The sequence below is a fragment of the Dromiciops gliroides genome, chromosome 4 (genome assembly GCF_019393635.1).
Source record: "Dromiciops gliroides isolate mDroGli1 chromosome 4, mDroGli1.pri, whole genome shotgun sequence".
NCBI classification, from domain to species: domain Eukaryota; kingdom Metazoa; phylum Chordata; class Mammalia; order Microbiotheria; family Microbiotheriidae; genus Dromiciops; species Dromiciops gliroides.
The window spans coordinates 15,206,566-15,228,586 of record NC_057864.1 but is presented as its reverse complement, the minus strand read 5'-3'; the positions used below and the strand labels follow the sequence as shown (position 1 = coordinate 15,228,586).

The window sequence follows — 22,021 nt, the reverse complement described above, 5'->3', positions numbered from 1 at the left end:
TTAAGGTTTGGAATAAATCAAGGCTTACAGAAACATGTTGAGGATAAGCAAAAGGGGGTTAAAAAATAACCCACTCAAACTTGTTGAGGGCAAGAAGAGAAACCATGAAATGACCAGCCTGCTCCATGGGGCAGACTGGGTAATGTTCAACTGGTGACAAAGAGAACCCAGACCTATTCAATACCAGCTTTGCTTCTTATTGTTTGATTGTTTTTCATATCAAGAACTAACACCAAGAACAAAAATGTTAGCCCTTTAAGGTTTGCAAAGCACTTTTGTATGTATATATGAATTTATTATTATTATTAAGTTTTATTAATATCAATGATTAAATTAAAATTATCAGTATTATTATTTTACATGTATTATCTCATTTGACCATCACCACAACCCTGTGAGGTACTGTTATTTCTCCCATTTTGTAAGTGAGGAACCTGAGGCTCAGAGAGATTGAAAGACTTGCCCAGAGTCACACAGCAAATAGCTGAATCAAGATTTGAACTCAGGTCTTTCTGATACCAAGCCTCAGGTTCTCTCTGCTACACCAAACAGTGAAGATGCTATTGGAACCCACACTAAGTAAAGATTCAGTATGAGTTTCCACAGAATAGATTACATCCTGGGATACTCTTGGAGCATTTTGAGAAGATGGTCAAGATGCTACTGGCCCTGAAGATGGACAAAGGTCTGCATTTTCACAAAGAGGAAGAAAGTAGATTTGGCAAACTACTGACTATTCCTCATAATAAAAATAATCTTAATAGAAAACATTTATGTAGCACTCATTTGGTTTTCACAACAACTCTTGAGGTAAATATTATAGGTCTTATTGATCTCCAACCCAGGAAAATCTAGAACAGAATAAATAAATGACCTGTGACCCCTTAGGGAAGCAGGGATCCCTAGGGATCAATATGGCTTCATTAGAACAAAGTATGGAAGATTAACCTCATGTCCTTAGGAAAAGTTGATCAAGAAAATGTCCTAGACAGCGTATCTGGATTTTAGCAGGTCAAATGGACACCATCTTTCTTGTTGTCTTCATGGACAAGGGGGAGAAGTATGGGCTAGGTGACATTTGAGTTAGGAAGAGTCTTAAGTAATTAAACCACCAGATACAAATAGTGTTTTTTAATGATGGATTGACATCAGCTCCAAGTGATGGATTCTGTACATCCTTGCCATAGAACTTTCTCTTTGATCCAGTTCTGTTAGATACTTTTCACAGTAACTTGGATCAAAAACATAAAGTCCTACTCCACTGTGGCACAAAAGTGAGATTCACTAAGGCATTGCCAACCAAACACAAACTCTGGCATACTCTACCATGTTTGAAAGGCTCTTGGCAACAGACTGGGTCTCCTTTCTGAATACCAGCTTAGCTAACCTTGAGAAGCTCATCAGTAGGCTGAGCACTTGGTGATGAATCCTCCAACCATAGCAACTCATGAAACCAAGAAAAAGACAAAATGGCCCTTAGTCCTGGGCTATCCCTTCTGTTTCCTTGGTGATCACAGCAGAGTGACAGAAGAAGGGAAAGAATGTGCTAAGAGCCACTTTCTAGGCTGGCTACAAAATTAAATTTGGTTATTGGTACTTGGAGGCAACCAGGTGGTTCAGTGGATAGAGTACTGACTGGGTCTGGAGTCAGAAAGACCTGAGTTCAAATGTAGCTTCAGATACTTATTAGCTGTGTGACCCTGGGCAAGTCACTTAACCTCTCTTTGCTTTAATACACTGGAGAACGAAATGCAAATCACTCCAGTATTTTAGCCAAGAAAATCCTAAAGACAGGGTCACAGAGAGTTGGATGTGACTTAACAACAGACAGCAACTGGTACTCTAAATTTGAGATCCTGGTCTAATAACCAAGGAGTGGACATACTATTGGAGGAAGTGAATTACATCAGTGTTAATATCCTCGTTATAAATGAAACCAGAAGACAGGAGGAAGTTGTAGCCAAATGGAAAGATTGCTCACAGGTTCTCCTTAGAGAAGCAAATAAAGGAGTTGGCAGAATTAGTTTTATTGTTTGTCCAAAGACAAACGTGCAGCAGTCCATTTTGAGGTGCTCATTATAGGTGTCTGCAAAAAGATTTTCACAAAAATAATTACAGACAGTGGTCTATTACAGATGAAAATGCTGGGGGAAAAATTCTAGAAGAACATGATAAGATGCTCCAAAATAAATCAGCATGTGCTATGATACTCAGCAACTTCAAAGATTTGAAAGAGAAGAAGATCCTAAGGGCATAGAATATATATTGGCCCTTTCTGCTCCCAAGAGAATAGCAACAACTAACAATACCTACATTCCTTTCAACATCAAATTCTTATGAGAAAACACAAACACTGAGAACATCTTTGATGAGGGTGTTAGAAGAGGAGATACAGGATTTTCTAGGCCATATTCCACAGCAGATCATGTCTTTACCTTCACACAATTAATTGAAAGATGAAGAGATTACAAGATCCTACTTTGCTCATTGGCAACTATCCAAAAAAAAAAAATCTTGATTTGGTAGAACAAAATGCCTCTTTAAAATGTTTTTTTCCCCCAATTTTTCAGAATTGTATGTTAGTGAAAAATATAACAAGGCATAATCTTGTTTGATGACTCTCTGATTAGGAATATCAGGTGTGAGGGGAAATCAATCCTCTTCTCAATAATTTTCAGGAACTCAATAGGGGTGTGGCAAAGGCTCTTTATTTCCTTCTCATGAGAAGGAGGCACCCTAGTGTGCAGCTAGTGGGTGCCCAGAAAGGGGGCTCGTAGGCCCTGTTTTATACCCTAGTCCCTAACACGAATGGACCCTCTCCTTTTTCACCACTGGTCTGATTACTCAAGGGTTACAATGTACGTGCAAAAACTAGCTAATCAGAACCACAGTATTCCCACCCCTCTTCCTTGTATGGGCATAACTCAGGAGTGGACCTTATACTTCCTCATATGGACACAACTCTGGAGCAGACCTTTTTGAGACCAGGGCTCTTTGAACCATGTGATCTTGCTAACCTGAGGGTGAGGAGGGGATCTAAGACCTTTGTTCTACAAACAGGTCAGGAGAAGTATGACTGACTGTTAGGCTCACCATTGTCATGGAGGGGAGTCTCCAAAGAGTTAAAGTTGAACAAGACTTCCCTATAAATGAAGAGGTTCTCCTGATGTTCCTATTTGCTGATGACATTGTATTGGTACCATCAAGCCCTAAACCATTAGAGAGGCTCCTGGATGAAAAAAACTCTCAAAAGTGTTTGGCTAAACTATCTACATTTGGAAAACTAATTGCATAAAGACTGTAAATTGTCTACAACATGACAATCTGGACAGCTTAACCATCAGTACCTCTAGTAGCTTCTCTTAGTCATATCCAGGCTCACAGCCTTGGTGTCATCCTTGACTCCCACTTCCTTTTATCCCATATATCATCTTTTGGCCAAGTTTTGTCATTCCTACTTTCAGTTTTCTCGTATATGTCCCCTTTGCTTCCTCCTCAGTGCAGGCTCTTTTCACCTCACGCCTGGATTGTTGCAATAGTTTTCTAGTTGGCCTTCCTACTTCTGGTTTCTCCCAATTCCAATCTATCCTCCTCCACCACCAATGGCATTTCCCTATGTCCAGTTCTGACTATGTCCCTGCTATTTTCAAAAACACTAATGGTTCCCTGTTACCTCCAAGATCACATATGAAATGCTCCATTTGTCATTTAAAGCCCATCGCACCTTTCTAGTCTTCTTACAGTTGATGACCTTCCACAGTGCCTGCTGATTCTGTGCAATTCACTCTGTCCCATTCGAATTGGGAACATGGAGGCAGGACTTATACTCACTGGTCATTGTCCTGAAGCCAGAAGCTCCCTCCCAAGAGGAGTACAATAGCTACGAGGTGACCTTCGGGATACTGGTTGGGTATGTTGCTGGGTAGGGGAGATTTTTCCAAGAGTGCTTGCGCAGGGGTCAGGGTTATTGACAGGCTGACTGACTGGTGCAGACTGAGGGAGGTTGGGAGTTTGCACAAAGGAGGGTTGATGAAGTTGGGCTTTGTTGGAGATTAAGGGTAGATGTGGTTGTGTTGGAGACAATCCCTACAGTTGACTGCATAGTACCAACATTTACTCCACTTTTTCTTGTCATTTTTACGCACCTGATGGGTGTGAGGTAGAACCTCAGAGTTGCTTTAATTTTCCTTTCTCCCATGAGAATCCAGTGATCTCCTCACCATACCAATGTGCCTTCTGAGCAGTGTTCAGTTATGCTGTTGTCATCGAGAGGAAAAAGTCACCACTGGCCTAAATTAGCCAGAGGGAGGGTGAAAGCCTATTTGCCTTATCAAGCCTCAATCTGAAGAGTTGGGAAGACTAGGAGGAACCCGTTCAGTCCCGGTGATGTGGAGACTTAGGGGGAAAAGAATCCTGAGTAGTTTGGGGAGATGCCACAAAATGCAAAGCTGAAGATTCCCTGGGAATGAAGTGAAGCCCCCATCCTCAAGCGCCCCCTTCACTTTGCTCTCCAATCTGATGTTGTGTGCATTTTCAGGGTCCTTACTAGCTTCCTGCCCAAGTAAGACGGGACAGGATACAGGCAGGTCAATGACATTTTATTTATCCAATCACTGTAACCATCAGTAGGTAGTGGACATGTATTTCTTATGACTCCACAGAGGACATAGTGTGTTTGTGTATCTCCATCCTCCTCCTCAACTGCATGACCCAGAAAAGGAAACAAAAGAGAAAGTGTGTTTCTGACAAAGCAATTTTGATAAGAGCAGGTGTGGGGGCACAGGCATGGAAAAGGATGGTTAATTTGTTACATAGGAAAGGATGGGTCCTTGTAAGCTCTTATCCAGACCAAAGAAAACAGTACCTTCTTAATCAGTCAGTTAATCAATTAGCATTTGTTAGGGGCCAACCAAGTGCTTTATCAGACAAGATAAAAAGAAGGGGCCTGACTTCCTTACACTATGGGGATCCAATGAGTTTTCTTTTGTAGCTATTAGGGGAGAGGGAAGTAAAGAAGAGAGATACTCAGTATTCATCAGAGGCAACCCTATAAGTATGTGTCCAAGAGTTCTCACTAATATGTATCAAAGAGACCACACAGAAAGAAAGCAAAAGCAAAAGCAAATGCAGGACAAAATATTTTCCTCAAAAGCCACTTTCAATCCCCAAAGCAAGTATTATCATCAGTTATGAGGTGTCTAGTTGAAGCCACAGTACAGAGTACTGGGTCTAGAGTCAGGAAGACCTGAGTTCAAATACTGCCTCAGATAACTTACTAGCTGTGTAACCCCGGGTAAGTCATTTCACCTTTGGCTGCCTCAGTTTTCTCATCTGTAAAAATGGGGATAATAATAGCACCTACCTCGAAGGCTTGTTTTATAAAGCACTCAGCACCATGCCTGGCATACAGTAAGGGCTATATAAAGGTGAGCTGTTATTATAGTATCTACTATTAATTATGGTTTACAACCCCCTTTATCTTCATCATCTCATTTGATCCTCACAACAGCCCTGAGGTAGGTAAAGTACTGTTTTTTGTTCTGAAGATTATAAAATTGTGTCCCGGAAAGGGAAAGTGACAGAAGCCAAACCCAGTACTTTGCCTCCTCCCCCACAGAAGGTTTTATCTCCCATACTCCTTTGGGCCCTTCATCCTCTGTTACTTCTCACTTAAGGCATGCACTTTTAAATATTTATCTAGCCAGGGATAATAAAGACACCCTGAGGGTTTTGTAGCAGAAGAATCATACATTTAAAGATGCAAGTTTCCTTCAAATACTCTGGCTCAACCCTTTCATTTCTGAGATAAGGAAAGAGCAGAAGGGAAAGGGAAGTGACTTACTACTGGTGGGGTGACTTTGAGCGAGTCACTTCCCTTCTTTAGGCCCAGTGTCTTCATCTGTAAAATAAAGGGGTTGAATTAGATGAGATCCTTGAGAGTGGAAACTCTTGCCAGTCTTTGTGTCACCAGTGCTTAGCACACAGCAGGTGCTTAATAATGAGGCAGCTAGGTGTCTGGGCAGATAGAGTGGCTATACCTGGAGGTCCTGAATTCAAATGCAGCCTCAGACACATGAGGTGACAACCCAGGCAAGTCACTTAACTTATCAGCCTCAGTTTCTTCATCTGTAAAAGGGGGATCGATCATAGCCCCTACCTGCCAGGACAAAATAAGATAATACATGTAAAGTGCTTTGCAAACCTTCCGCAACTTGTAAATTGTTGACTAACTTTGAAGCTCTAGTTATGTGATCCGCCAAGGACAGTGGAAAAGGTTCTCAGCACAGGGCTTGGTTTCAAATCCTGCCTCCACCCAGTGCCCAGAATCACACAGATTTGCCACTGTCCTTGGTGGATCACAGATTTAAAACCTTAGAGGCCATTTGGTCCATTTTACAGATGAGAAAACCGAGGCCCAGAAAGGCTGTTGGCCCCGGGGTCCACAAGGCCCAAAGCTATGGAGCTTTCTTCCTGAAGTGTAGCATCTTCCCAGCCCAAATCCCCAAGTCCTTCCCTCCACCCCACTGGTTACTAGGAGAGCACTTGGCACACCGGGTGTAGAAAATGGCCAGCCCCCCCCCCCCCCAAGAGAACGTGCTCTTATGTCCTTAGTGAGTCCCCGGTGCTTCCCTGGTCCGGAGGGTGTGTAGTTGGTGGGAGGAGAGAGGGCCGGACAGGAAGGCCCCACCCAGGAGTGCTGGGGGTAGGGAGCCACCTTTCTCTGTCCCTCCTGGCACTCGCTGGGGGTGGGTGGTTCGAGAGAGGGGGAGGTCCCAGGTCGCTGTCTCTTTAAGGAGAGCCGTGTGGCGGGTGTGAGTGTGTGACACGGCCATCCGTGCCCGGGAGCGGCAGCAGGGGCAGCAGCTGCAGGAAGGCAGGCGGGGCGGGACCGTCGGCAGCCAGGCCAGGCCAGCAGGGCAGCACCCCCAGCACCCCCAGCACCCTCAGCACCCCCACCGCCACCATGGTGAAGATCGTGAAGGTGCAGACCAAGGCGTACCCGGACCAGAAGCCCGGCACCAGTGGGCTGCGCAAGCGGGTCCGGGTCTTCCAGGAGAGCGCCCACTATGCCGAGAACTTCATCCAGAGTATCCTGGCCACGGTGGAGCCGGCGCAGCGGCCCGAGGCCACGCTGGTGGTGGGGGGCGACGGCCGCTTCTACATGCAGGAGGCCATCCAGCTCATCGTGCGCATCGCCGCGGCCAACGGGGTGAGCGGGGCCCGCGCGGGGAGGGGGTCGCGCGTGGGTGCGGGCCGGCGCCCGGGAGGGGGGCTCGATCGCCGAGGACTTCCGTGGGCGGCGCCCCCCTCACGCCCTCCCCCGAGGCTCCCCCCCACCCCCGAGTCCGGCACGTCTCCCTCGAGCTCGGGTGGGCAGGAACGGGGCGGGGTGGGGCGGGCCTTCGGGCTGGGGGTGGGGGAGAAGGGGACGAAGGGGCTGGGGAGGGGAGGGGCTTGGGGCCGGCTCTAGGCTTCACCTTGAGCGGCCTCTTCCTCCTTTTCCTCCTCCTTTCTTCCCCGTCCCCCGCCCCCGGGCCTTTGACATTTAAAGTAACCTTTCCCGGAGATACTGTTACCGGGCTGCGCGTTCCGGCCTGGAGCTGGGCTAAGGCCTGGGCCCTAGGCGGGACCCCGGGAGGGATTGGGGTGCGAGCGTGCTCACTCCGTGCCCTCCAGGGTCGCGCCATTCAGGGGGTTGCGAGCTCTTCCCTCTCCCAGCCTCACCGGCCAGTGTCAGGCACCCGAGGGAGAGAAGCTTCCCCACCCCCAGCCTTGGCCGCAAATCTGGATCCCCCCATTTTTATTAGGGCACCCTTAGGCACTGTTATGCACTGGGGATGGGAGGCCGGGTCAGGGCAAGAAATGAAGATAATTCTTTAGTATCTCCCCTTCCTCAAAACACACACACACACACACACACACACACACACACACACACACACACACACACACAAGCTATCCCAGGGTCCGGGTCCCCCAAGCTTGGAGCAAGGCCAGGAGCCCAAGAATTGGAGGTTCCCACCAGATAAACACGGTGCCCAGGGATTCCTCCTAGAATGACCAGCTGCTGAGCAGCTTCAACTGACTGCATGTGAGGTACCTTTCAGTAACTTTTTCCAATCTCGAACTCAGGGTATTCGAACTGAACCATTGGGCTTTGGGGGTTTGCTTTGGTTTTCTTGGAAGCCTCCACAATCTAAATTTGGCCTTATCTCCTAACGACCAACCTTACCACCCACTCCCTAAGGACAGCTCACATCGGCCAACACTTTATAACACCGCCCCACCCCCACCTTCTCACACACAGACACAGACACACAGACACACACATGCACACATATTAGATAATTCTGTGGGTTAGAGTAAAACCCTAACTCTGGGAGCTGCCTCATTCATTCTGTTACGTGGAGCCCTTGGTTTCTTGTCCTCCTTCTATGATCTGAGGATTACCTCTATTTTAGGGAGAGGTAAACTGAGTCTTGATGAGCAGATAGAGTTGTGGAGCAGTTAGGTCGGTCACCTTTGCACTGAGAAGCTGCTGTAATAGCTCTGATTTCTGCCTCCATCTGGACAGACTTGGCTCCATTCTCTGGGTTGTTAGTGACCACTGGGCACTTAGAACTTCAGATAACTCTGTCCTCTTTTGTCGTTTTAAAGTCCCTGGAGCTTGCCCTTTGCAACATCTACAATAGATACGTAACTTAGAGTCTTACAAAGAGTTGTCTGGGCAGTGAGAGAAGAGGTTACTGGGACTTAAGGTGATGGGGCCAAGTCTTGGCCCCAAGAAGTCCTGACTTGAAAAGTGGCTCTCTGGGGGCAGGGAGTGGGAGGGACAGATTAATTTTAAAATAATTTTTGTTAATTGAAAAAAATTAAAATGATAGATTATTTTAAAAAAACAACAACAGGAACAGGAAAAGTGACTTCCTCGCCAGTACCCCGCTGTGGACCAACTGAAGGATGAGGACACTGAAAGCTCTTTAGGAATGAAGTCTTAGATTGTTGCCTCAGGGCCAGAGACTTTGTCCAGGCTGTGGGGCTAGTTCTGAGCCAGAATTCAGGCTCTGGTCTTCCTGATCCCAAGCCTAGTTCTCCATCCACTTGGTCAGGCCACCTCAGAAGTTATATAACTATTTGATTAACAATGCTTTTGTTTCCTTTCTTGGAATTTTTGAAGAGAATTTTGGCTGTGGTTGGCATGTCTGCTTATTTATTTGTGCTTTGGTGGAACTGACATTTCACAGGTGTTAAGTTCTCCTCCCCCACTTCAAGGAATCTGATCTCTCCATATCTTATTAGCCGATGTACTTCGTTCTGGGCCTACCTGACTATCCACTCTTCCATAGCCTTTCCTAGAGCTACTTCTGGGTCCCATCCACTTAACCCTGGCTCTGTTCTAGTGCCTCTTCTCCCTGAACACTAACTTAGTTTGGTGATCTCATCGGCACCTTCGGGTTCAATCATCATCTCTGTGCAGATGATTCTCACATTTGTTTATTCTACCCTAATCTCTTTCCTGACCTCCAAGCTTGAATCTCCAATTGGGATAGACATCTCACACTCAACATATTGAAAACTGATCTCATTCTCTTTCGCCCCAAATTGTACTACCTCCTCTACTTCACCATGACTGTTGAAGGCTCCCCTTTCCTCCCTGTCACCCCAGCTCACAGCCCCGGTGTCATCCTCAATTCCTCACCCGAACTCAGCCCCCACAGCCAATCTGTGGCCATGTTTGGTGGTTTCCACCTTCACAACATCTGTTACATGGCTCCTTTTCCCCACTCATCCAGCTCCCCAAGTCATGACCTTAATTCCTGGGCTAGTGAAATAGCCTTCAGCTTTCTTTTCTTATTCAAGTTTTCCCACTCCAGCCCCTCCATTCTGATGTCAGATTAATCTTTCTAAAGCTCCCGTGTAGCCACTAAACTCTCGTGGCTCCCTATTGCCCTCAAGATCCACTATAACATGCTCTGTTTGGCCCTGAAAGCTCTTTGTGACCAGCTCCCTTTCTACCTTTCTAGTCTTGTTCTACCTTCCTCTGTGCCCTCTGTGCCCTATCTTTATGGTGAGAAGATGAGGATGGATTGTGAGCAGCCTCATTGGAGAGAGTCACGGCACTGACTAGACACCAGCCAGGCTGCTGTTCCTCTCTGCCCCCGTGCCTGGAATGCTCTCCCTCTTTATCTCTGCCTCCTGGCAGCTGCTGCTTCCTTCAAATGCCTGCAAAAATGGCACCTTCTGCAAGAACCCTCTTGAGTCTTCCCCAATGCTTGGGTTTCCCTGTTGAGATTACTCTCCATTTACACTATTGCCATTTACATACAGTTTATCTGAGCAATTTCTTCCTTTCCTTTCCTTTCCCTCTCTCCCTCCCTCCCTCCCTCCCTTCCTTCCTTCCTTCCTTCCTTCCTTCCTTCCATCCATCTATCTGTCCTCCTTTTGCTGAGCTTTTTGAGGAAAGAGACAGTATTTTTTCCTACTTTGTATTCCCAGTGCTTCCCACAGTACCTGGCACATAGTAAGAGCTTAAATGCTTGTTGACTGAATCACATATTTTCTATAAATCACCCATAGAAGCTCCCCCCATCACCCAGGAGGCCTTCCTTTGTCTCCGGTGACTGGGGTCCTATTAGGGTGGCATGCAACCTGTTTTCTTGATGTGACTGGTTGGCCTCTCCTGGCCATGCTTTAGTGGATCTCTGATCTTATTGGTGCCACCACTCTTTCCAATGGGGCCAATCACAATCCATCTACATCTCTTGCCATACAAAGGCTCTGCCTGCCATGCTGGGGACCTTCCTCTAGGTCTTACCAATGAGTGGGGAGCTACTATAGGGCAGCTCTAGGCCTCTCCATCTGTTATCCCTTACTCCCTCTAAGGTGATTGCTTCTCACATGCAAATCACTGTTGGTAACATGAAGCAGCCTACTTTTGCCCAATGTTGTCTCCTCATTGTTGGCCTTTGGGAGAGCTGCAGTTTTGATTCCTATGGAGTCCTGTGATTTATAGCCACATGTCATTATCAGAATGTTGATATTAAATGGAATTTAATGACAGTTGGGGGGGGTGGGGCAATGAGGGTTAAGTGACTTGCCCAGGGTCACACAGCTAGTGTCAAGTGTCTGAGCCTGGATTTGAACTCAGGTCTTCCTGAATCCAGGGCCAGTGTTTTATCCACTATACCACCTAGCTGCCCCCTGGATAACTGTATTTCAATATAATTGGTTTCCTTTGTAATTATTTAATTCTGTTTTATTTTTTAATTTGTTTGTTTTGTGGGTTTTTTTGGTGAGGCAATTGGGGTTAAGTGACTTTCCCAGGGTCACACAGCTAGTAAGTGTTAAGTGTCTGAGGCCAGATTTGAACTCAGGTCCTCCTGACTCCAGGGCCAGTGCTCTATCCACTGTGCCACCTAGCTGGCCCCTGCTTTATTTTTTGCATTTAAAAGCATGATTCTGAGAGCATAGATCTCATAGGCTTTACTGACTGGACTGCTAAAGGAGAGGTGGGTCCAGGACATGAAACTACTTAAGGATCCCTCCTCTTTGTTATCATGTGTGGATGCCCATCTATTCCATCCTCTTATTTTCATTAAAGATACCCTTACTGAGGCAGCTAGGTGGCGCAGTGGATAGAGCACCAGCTCTGGAGTCAGGGAGACTTGAGTTCAAATCTGGCCTCAGACACTTGACACTTACTAGCTGTGTGACCCTGGGCAAGTAACTTAACCCTCATTGCACTGCAAAAAAAAAAAAAAAAGTTACCCTTACTGTTTGCGGGTTGCTTGTTTGTTTAAAGAGTTTGTAGTGCTGCATCAGTAGTTATCAGTGTTCTCTCAATTTCCTTTGTTTTAGCAGTAGTGTGATCCCCCCATCATTCAAAAGCTTCACTCTTTCAGATAGCTTGAGATTCAATCCAGGGAGTGGAAAGAATTTGGGATTTTGAGTCAGGGGACATGGGTTCAAGCTCCTATTTGCCTCTTACTACCTATGTGATACTGTTCAGTGGTTCATTAATGTCAGACTTTTTGTGACCTCATGGACCATAGTATACCAGCACTTTCTATTCTCCACCATTTCTCAAAGTCTGTAAAAGTTCATGTTTGTTGCTTCCATGACACTGTCTATCCACCTCATACTCTCCTGTCCCCTTCTCCTTTTGCCTTCAATCTTTTCCAACATCAGAATCTTTTCCCATGAGTTTTTTCAAAGTATTTGAGTTTAGCTTCAGTATTTGACCTTCCAGTGAATAGCCTCAGTTTCTTAAAGAATTGGCTAATTTGATCTTTTTGCTGTCCAAGGGACTCTCATTGACTTTATTTATTTATTTATTTTTGGTGAGGCAATTGGGGTTACGTGACTTGCCCAGGGTCACACAGCTAGTAAATGTCAAGTGTCTGAGGCTGGATTTGCACTCAGGTCCTTCTGACTCCAGAACTGGTACTCTATCCACTGTGCCACCTAGCTGCCCCCCTCCAAGGTGACTCTCAAAAGTCTTCCCCAGCACCAAAAGCATCTTTATCATGTTGCTCAGCTTTCCTTACAGTCCAACTCTCATAGCCATATGTTGCTACTGGAAAAACCACAGCTTTGCCTATATGGACCTCTGTTAACAAGGTGGTATCTCTGCTTTTTAGTATGTTGTCCAGATATTTCAAAGTTTTCCTTTCAAGGAGCAAACCCAAGCATCTTTTAATTTCATGGCTACAGTCACAATCTTCAGTGATCTTTGAATTCAAAAATATAAAATCTTCCACTTCCATTTCTTCTCCCTGATAGTATATGCCAATAGCTGTTCATTTATCTCTTTCCCATTTTAGGGCATCAGTTTATTTAAACAGTCCCCTGGACTGCTTTCTTACTGACCTTAAATTTCATTCTATATCCTTTGCTTTCATTTCCAAATATACCCTTCTCCTTTCCACACCATGAATGTTTTCTCTTGTAATATATACATATACATATATATACAGACACACATATATGTGTGTATATATGTATGCATGTTAGTATATATTTTTTCCTTAAGTTAACATAATTTTATTTGACTTTAGTGCCATACAAAACATTTGAAGTTAAACTTTTAAGTTATTCATATACATTAAAGGAAAAACTGTTTCTCCCCTTCACAATAAAGGAATTATCTTTTCTCAAAGCCCATTCACCGCAAACTTCTGTTCTGAGTTTTTAAAATTGAGAAATTGTTAAATTTCCTTTTTTGTCTTGACTTAATTCCATGTAATAAATTCCATTCAATCAATATTATCCACATCTCTAAAGAAATTTATAACTTCAAATTCTAGTGCTCCTCTCCCCCAAAAGAACAAGACCTCTAAACCTGTTGTGTATCTTTGTAACTGTGGATGGTCTTGTATATATATTTTTTAAGTTCAGCTAAACCAATCAACACATTGACTATGCCCGCCAAATATTTGACACCTATAGCCCCCCACTTTCTCAACTAAAGGAGGGAGGTCCATTTGCTTTTCTCATCTCTGGGACCAAAGCTTCATGCATTTCTTCTCTTCTTTATCCTCATTTGAGATGGATTTTGACCTTCAAGTTGATGTTTTGACTTGCTACATGGTCATTCATGGCCTGGATCAAACTTCTTGTATCACTTTATGGTCACTAGCCACACTTACCATATGCTTTTTTGTTGTTGTTTTTTGGTTGTCATTATAATTCTTCTTCTTTTTTTTCCTCCTTTTTTTTGGTGAGGCAATTGAGATTAAGTGATTTGCCCAGGGTCACACAGCTAGTAAGTGTCAAGCACCTGAGGCTGGATTTGAACCCAGGTACTCTTGACTCCAGGGCTGGTGCTCTATCCAGTGCACCATCTAGCTGCCCCCATTATAATTCTTCTGAGAACATAGTGCTCCAATATTCACAGACATATAAAACCACCAGGAATTATTTTATTTTATTTTCTCTTAATTGTGGTCTGAATCTGTGATGTCATCAGTATAGAAAGCATCAGTGGGGAAAACCCCTTCACCAATGCAGATCATTACTTTGTCTGCAGTTCATAATCTCAGAGAGTTGCTTGAGGCACTGAGAAGTGAAGTTACTGAGGTGGCATGAGTCCAGGTCTTCCTGATTTTACCCAGTTCTCCATCAACTACCCAGGGCCAGTCTCTTGGTATTAAACTGATGGGCCTTGGCAGTAGGAGCAGTTGGAGATCATTGTGAGGTCTGCACAGCTTCTCAAATACCTTCCAGCCTGATTTCTTTCTCTTGCTCAGTGCTGATCCCAGTTTGTTATCTCCATAGAACCCTCACCCAGTGACAATAAGGATTCACATTGATATTGTCTGGCAGGATTTGTACAGTTCAGCCACATTAGGTAGTGTAAACATGACTATCTCTACTTTACAGCTGAAGAATCTGGGACTCACAGGATTAAAGGAGGGGCCTCAAAGTCTCTCTGGTGCCATAAGGAACTGAACTGAGGCAATGAGGACCAAAGATTTGAACGCATTTGAACGCAGGCTTTCTGCCTTTAGAGTCAGTTTCCTTTCTGCTGTACCAGAGAGGTCAAGTTACCTGACCAGGATATTTGAAGCACCTTCAAGGCAAGAACTGTTCAGCATTTCCCTTTTTGCCTGGGTTGCTGCCACTATTCACATCTAGTGCCTAGTAGATGCTTGTTGAAATGAGTCATATTGCCTGAGATCATGCAGCTAATAAGTCACAGACCCTAAGTTTAGTTAGTAGTCATTGCAACGATATGTATATGGTGACATGTTGTTGTCAAGGCAGAATATGCTCCCTCTCCCCATCCTGCTCCAGTGGGGATGGGTAGAAATATCTTGGGTTTTGTTTTTTTTTTTGATACTTGATGTTTCACTAAGGAGAGACTTTGTGGTTTTCCAAATATCATTGAGATCATAGATTTAGAGGGGACATCTACTTTAACCTCTCCATTTTACCAATGAGGAAACAGAGGCCCTAGGAAGTTCATTGACTTGCCAGGGTCATTGGGTCATAGTTCTAGAGCTGGAAGGGAACATCAGAAGTCATTTTGACCAGGAATTCTTAAACTTTTTCTACTCATGACCTTTTACCCAAGAAATCTTGATGTGACTTTGGGTGCATAGGTATATAAAATAGGTATACATAACTTTTTACTATTGCCAAATTTTTTGCAACCCCCCCCACTCAGTTATGCAACTTCTTATTTTACAAACGATCACAGGAAACAGGAATGAAGCTGGTCTTGGGAAGGGAATGGTCAGCCCCTGTGCATAAGATGACCTACCTTGAGGACAGGGACTGTTCTTTTTTATTTGCTTCTCTGGTGCTTACTTAGTAAATGATTAATTGATGAGAGGCATCATGACATTCAATTGTGAGCCCCTTGATTGCATGGGCTGTCTTGTATCCCCAAATCTTAGGACAGTACCTGACACATAGGTGCTCAATAAATGCTTATTTACTGACCAAGTGGTCAAATGGAATCAGGAAATTGGCTTCACACCCCACTTTGGATACATAATAGCTGTGATCCTGGGCAAGTCACTTATATTCTCAGAACTCAGGGTCCCCTGTATTCAATGGCATGCAAATGTAAGCAAAGTGCTTTGCCAACCTTCGTGTGCTCCCTCAGAATACATTATCAGTTGTCCTTCATTCCCTAAGAGGACCATGACATTGGGGTGATGTCATGACTTGCTGTGAACTTCATTTAAGTGAGGAAGGGCTGTGCAAAGTCATCAGCCTCACTCTCCTCCAGAGCCACCTGGGTCCAGTGGCAAGATATAGATTAAGACAACTGGAGCTGGCCCCAAATGTTTTTTAAAGCAATTGGGGTTAAGTGACTTTGTCCAGGGTCACACAGCTAGTGTCTGAGGTGAGATTTGAACTCAGGTCCTCCCAACTTCAGGGCCAGTGCCACCAACTGCGCCAACCATTATCAGTTAGGCTGATGACAGAGGAGGACTCTACAAACCCAATACCCTCCCAGGGATGTGTGGAAGTCAGAAGAGAGGCTGGGGGAGGGGTCTATAGAGGGTCCACCTCTGTTCCTTCCTCCCTGGGAGTGTGCCAGGTCTTATCACCTGCCCATTCTCATTTTCCTCACATATAAAATAAGGAGACTGCCCTGGCTGCCCTTGAGGGTTCCTTCCTCTGTGAAGTCAAATTCTTTTTTTTGTTGTTGTTTTGGTGAGGCAATTGGGGCTAAGTGACTTGCTCAGGGTCACACAGCTAGTAAGTGTCAAGTGTCTGAGGTTGGATTTGAACTCAGGTCCTCCTGACTCCAGGGCCGGTGCTCTATCCACTGTGCCACCTAGCTGCCCCTGCCACATTCTTTCTTGATAGTACATGGGTATGTGTGACCAAATCCTTCCCTCCTGGTGCCTTTGAGCAGGCTGCCTCAGGTGCCTGGAATGCTCTTGCTCCTCGTCCTTATCTCTTGGCCCGCTCAGCTCCTTTCAAAGTTCAGCACCAGGGCCACCTTGTACATGAAGCCCTCCCTACTTTCCCCAGGTGCTACTGCTATCACCCCCCCATTCCTATTCTTAACTTACTCTCTTGGGCATCTGTACCAGGTATTGTTTTCCCCCAGTACTGAAAAGCTTCTTGAGGGCAAGAGCAGCTTCATTTTGGTCTTTGTTCCTCCAGCGCCTAGTGGCTGCTTAACAAATACTGTGAACTATTGCAGGGGAGACGTGTGCGTACCTGGGAGGTGGCTGCTGTTATGTCCCCATTTACAGGTGAGGAAGCTGAGGCAGACGCCCTTCAAGTGACTTAAGCAGCTCCTAATATCTGAGGCTGGACTTGAACTCAGGTCTGCCTGACTCCAGCTCCAACACTTCTCCCCCCCCCCCCCCATGACACCCGGCTGCCCTTCAGTGAGGATGGTTTGAGTGTCTTTTGGGGAGTTTGTCAATAGACAGTAGAGGCCAATTTCTTCTCTCCGCCCCTGTCCCTTCTCTCTGTGCCCTGGTGGGATAGGGCCATCCTGTGGAAGCCAGGAGGGTGTGTGGGTACCCAGATTAGCAGTGGGTTTGCCAGTCCCAGGGAGTTCCACCAAATGTTCTCTGAGCTCTGAAGGCAGCTTCAAAGGAAGAGGGAGAGAACCCTGGCAGACTCAGGCATCCACGTCTCCAGGAGCTTAGCAGAGCACGAATTCTTTCCATTGAGGCCATTTGGGACTCCCCCCAGGCTTGCTTGTCCTGCCTGTCCTGCCCATTTTCATCTGTGCCCTCTGGTAAGTTGACTGGGGAGGTCCATCCAAAAATCTTGGAGTTTGGGGATCCGAGTTCAAATCCCAGCTCCGTTATTTCCCCAAGTCATTTCATGTCTCTGGGCCTCAGTTTATTCATCTGTAAAATGAGAGGACTTCCACAGTCCCTTTAGGCTTTAAATCTATCATTCTATGAACCCATGATCACCTTCATCCCTGGCCATCCCTCCACATTTGTCTTGTCTACTCAGCAAGCCATCCCTCGTGACAAAGTGTAAAAAAGAAAGAGAAAAAAAGCTGTTTATCCAAACTGACCAAGACAAGAACCAAGTCTGATGGTGTATACAGAATTACACACCCACGGTCTCCTGCTTCTGCTGGTTTCTTTGTACTTCACATTGACAATGTGGTAGTTATTATGTATGTTGTCTTAGCACACTAGTAGCTCAAATCTGCACTGAGACTTTAGGGACATGCTTATGATGGGCCTGACACTGTATCCGACTGTTCCCATGAATGGCTGACATTTGCATGGCATTTTGAAGTTTATAAATAGCTTCCACATACAGTACATCATCTCACTGGGGCCTCACGCCAGCACTGTCAGCTGGGGAGTACAGATACCAATACCCCCATTTTACTAATAAGGAAACTAAGACTGACACCTGATGGGACTTGCCTATGACCCCCCACTAATCAGAATCTGCTCTTTGCTCACCCCTAGCACTTCCTGGGTTATCTTGGTGTCTTTATTTTGGTGGTATCCTGTGCCCAGAATGCTTCCCTCCTCATCTCTGCCTCCTCCAGGAAGCCTCCCCTCTCAAACATTACCCCACCCCCCCATTTGTATTTATTTAGCTGTGATTACTCCTTCTTTCCCCAAAAGAATGCAGGTTCCTGAGGCATTTTTGTCTTTGGATTTCCAAGCAAATAGATACTGGCACTGAACCTAGTTGTGTTGTTTGCCCTTTGTCCTCAGAGGACCATGACATCAGGGTGATGTCATGACTTGCAGTGAATAGGTTTTAAGTGAGGGAGGGCTGTGCAAGATCACCAGGCTCACTCTCTCCTCTAGAGCCATCTGGGTTGTTAAGGGCTAAAATTCTAGCTAGTCTGTCTAAAATATCTAATGAGTGGTCGCCAATAAATTATAAGCTTCAGCAAGAGTTAGACTTTTAAGCATTTATTAAGGAGAATAAGAATTTGGTAAAGAGAGAGAGAAAGGCCTAGATTTCTATCTATTAAAGGGAGAGCACATTTTTAGCTCCCTTCTCCACCAACGTCCTCAGGAAAGAGAGTGAGACCGAGCGCCAGTTTCTTCCTTCCTCCTCCCACTAGTCCGCGTCACTTCCTGAAGCCTGGTCTTGCCCTCAAAGACCTTTGCTTCATGGGCAGAACTCTTCTACAGTAAGTCTCCAGCAGGTGGCGTAATTCCAATCGTTACAGGGTCCAGTGGCAAGATATACATCAGGATAATTGGAGATGGCCCTGGATGTTTAAGGCAATTGGGGTTAAGTGACTTGCCCAGGGTCACACAGCTAGTAAGTGAGTAATCTGAGGTGAGATTTGAACTCATGTTCTTCCAACTTCAGGGCCAGTGTTCTATCCACTGTACCACCTAGCTGCCCCTACATTGCCTAGTACCTGGGTTTAATGGGACTGGATGAAAATAAAATAGTGAACATTTATTAAGTGCCTATTATGTCCCAGGTATTTTACAAGATTCAGACCCTGGTGCCTTGATTTCAAATCCAGCCCATTACACTGCCCCAGGATTACAGATGAGTGTTAAAGATGGCTGGGCCACATCTCAGTGCTTAAGCTCAGGCAGTTTACACTAGGCAACAGGTGTTGTGCATGATCACCTCAGTTTGGTGGGAAGCCAGGAGGGGAATTGTGGGACTGGATTAAAAGCCTGTGGCTTTTTTTTTTAGCCCCTCCAAGGTATAAATGAGAAACCTGCCTGTTATAAATAGACTTCTCTATTTTAAAAGTGAATAATAGAGGCAGCTAGGTGGTGCAGTGGATAAAGCATCGGCCTTGGATTTAGGAGTTCAAATCCGGCCTCAGACACTTAACACTTACTAGCTGTGTGACCTTGGGCAAGTCACTTAACCCCCATTGCCCCGCAAAAAAAAAAGTGAATAATAAAAAAAAGTGAATAATAAGTGAAAAACTTTTAAAAATGAAACAGACCCTGCCACCTTCATTACCCTGGATAGGCAGAGGCCCCAGAGGAGGCCTGTGTTTTTAGGTGAAAACACAGATTTAGCGCTGCAAGGGGCCTCAGGGTCTTCTCTTCCTACACTTTCCTTTTGGAGGAGGGACTGAGGTTTCCCAAGGAACTGTGTGACAACATTGAGATCTGAACCCAAGCCCTCTGATTCCAAACGGGACCCCTGCATGAGCAGGAGGGACTCATGGGAGGAAAGTGGTCAGGCCTCCTCTGGGGCCTCTGCCTGTTTGGCAGGGTCTATTTTATTTTTAAAAGCTTATTGTGTGTTATTCACTTTTCAAATGGAGAAGCCTATTTATAAGCTCCCCTTTGTTCCCTACAGCTCACCCTGGGCTGGACGAAGAACCCAAGTTTGTCCGGGGATAAATCATTAGGAAAGTCTTTGGAGGATGGTGTTTGAATGAGGATTCTCACCTTTTCTCTCCCTTTCTCAACTGAAGAGCAACATATGGGGGAAAACATGTTTGGGGCTTGGCATGAGGATGATAAGAGATGTTGGACTGGCCCATTATGGTGATAAGAGCACGCCTAGGGGCAGCTAGGTGGCACAGTGGATAGAGCACCAGCCCTGGAGTCAGGAGTACTTGAGTTCAAATCCGGGCTCAGACGCTTAACACTTACTAGCTGTGTGACCCTGGGCAAGTCACTTAACCCCAATTGCCTCACACACACACACACAAAAGAGCACTCCTTCTAGCAACCAAGATGGTATCTATGAACCAGCTCTCGATTGCTCCCCCCAGCAGCCTTGTCAGGGAGGGGCTATGGGGAGTGTTAGCTCCGTGGTACAGAAGAAACTGACCATGGCCACACCCCTCTCAGGTGTTGGGGCAGGTCATTAGGACTCCACTTCTAAGACACTCTCCACCCCAACATGCCTCCTCCCCATTATAGAGCTATGCTTGACCTGGAAGGAAGGTGCCTTGTTCTCCCTGGATACCTGGAAGAAATATTCTCATAAAGAAGAAAGAATGTAAGCTGTTTTTAAAGTAAAGATTTCTCTCTCTCTCCCCTTTCCTCCCTCCCTCCCTCCCTTCCTTCCTTCCTTCCTTCCTTCCTTCCTTCCTTCTTTCCTTCCTTCCTTCCTTCCTTCCTTCCTTCCTTCCTTCCTTCCTTCCTTCCTTCCTTCCTTCCTTCCTTCCTTCCTTCCTTCCTTCCTTCCTTCCTTCCTTCCTTCCTTCCTTCCTTCCTTCCTTCCTTCCTTCCTTCCTTCCTTCCTTCCTTCCTTCCTTTCTTCTTTCCTTCCTTCCCTCCCTACCTCCCTCCCTCCCTCTCTCTTTTACTTCCTTCCTTCTATCTCTAGAGCCTCGGAGTTCCTGATATATAACACATGGTTAGTGACTAGGATTGTGATTTCATGACTACACGTAAAAGTGCTTTGGAAACCTTAAAGCACCATATAAATGCCAGCCATTATCTTTCTTCTTATTCTAACTCCTGGATGAAGGAATTCCCCGGAGCATGCAACCCAGCCCTTTCTTTGCCCAAGGGGCACTTGGGGGATCCAGTGACTTCCCCCAGGTCACACAGCTGGGATGTGGCAGAGTTAGAAGCATCCTTCTATCCTCAATACTTAGCACAGAATGGCCTCTTAATTAGTGAATCCTGCTGCCTACCTGTCTGCTCTGCTTCCTGGCTTGGCACATACTCGGTACTTAATAAATGTTTGTTTATCAAAAGGAGGCAGCTGCTTGATGCTTGTTGAGGGAGTGAAGGAACGAGTGCGTGGTCAATGGGGCGCATTGAATTTGGGGTCTGATGATCTTAGTTGGAATCCTGACTGCTCAGGTGCCATCTCTTTGTGTGACCTCAAGCCGGTTACTTCTGATCTTTGGGTCTAGTTTCCTTCTCTGTTAAATGAGGGTGTCCCTTCCAGCTCTGGGAGCCTCTCATGCCCCGCCCCTCCATCGTTGGGTGGGAACGGATGGTTATATGGATCCCACCTCCCTGTCTTTCCATCTTAGACCACAAGAGGGAACCCTATACTCACAAATGATTTAACAATCTCTACCTTCTTTTTACACCCTTCTCTGTACAGAGGGATAGATGGGAATTTAGCTTGTTGCAGTAGCAGCAGGAGGAGAAGTGATTTCACTTCATTCCAGATTCATGCACATAAGGGCCTGGAATGGAAGTGAAGTTTGTCTGAGAATATGCTCTAAGGCAGCCGAGTTGAACATTTGAATATCTACCAAGATGGAACGCCTCTGCTTGACCATCAAGGGATTGCCAGAAGGGTCTTTCCTATTTCTTGGTATTCTCAAGATAGAAGAGGAGAAGCCAAAGATGATCCCAGTTGTAATAGCTCACAGATAACATTTTCAAGTTTGCAAAACACTTTGTACATTTATTCCACTTGATCTTCACAACAGCCTTGAGAGAGGGTTCCTTGTATCATATGCATTTTACTGGTGAAGAAACTGAGGCAGACTAAGGTTAGTAACTCTCCCATGGTTACACAGCTCAACCAATCAATAAATATTTGTTAAGCACCTGCTTTGTACCAGGCACTGTGTTAAGCCTTGGGGTTACAGAAAGAGGCAAGACTGCACCTGACCTCAAGGATCTGACAATTTGATGAAAAGCTAAGT

General features: G+C 45.5%; 1 protein-coding gene across 1 annotated transcript in view; it reads left to right on the top strand.

Moving 5' to 3' along the window:
* Positions 1 to 6,816: 6,816 nt before the first annotated feature.
* PGM1 (phosphoglucomutase 1) overlaps positions 6,817 to 22,021 on the top strand; it is a 76,689-nt gene continuing 61,484 nt past the window's right edge. Inside the window, exon 1 of the mRNA XM_043963218.1 lies at positions 6,817 to 7,210. Within this exon, the coding sequence (XP_043819153.1) occupies positions 6,965 to 7,210 (246 nt within the window). The 5' untranslated portion in view covers positions 6,817 to 6,964. The remainder of the gene's footprint in view (positions 7,211 to 22,021) is intronic.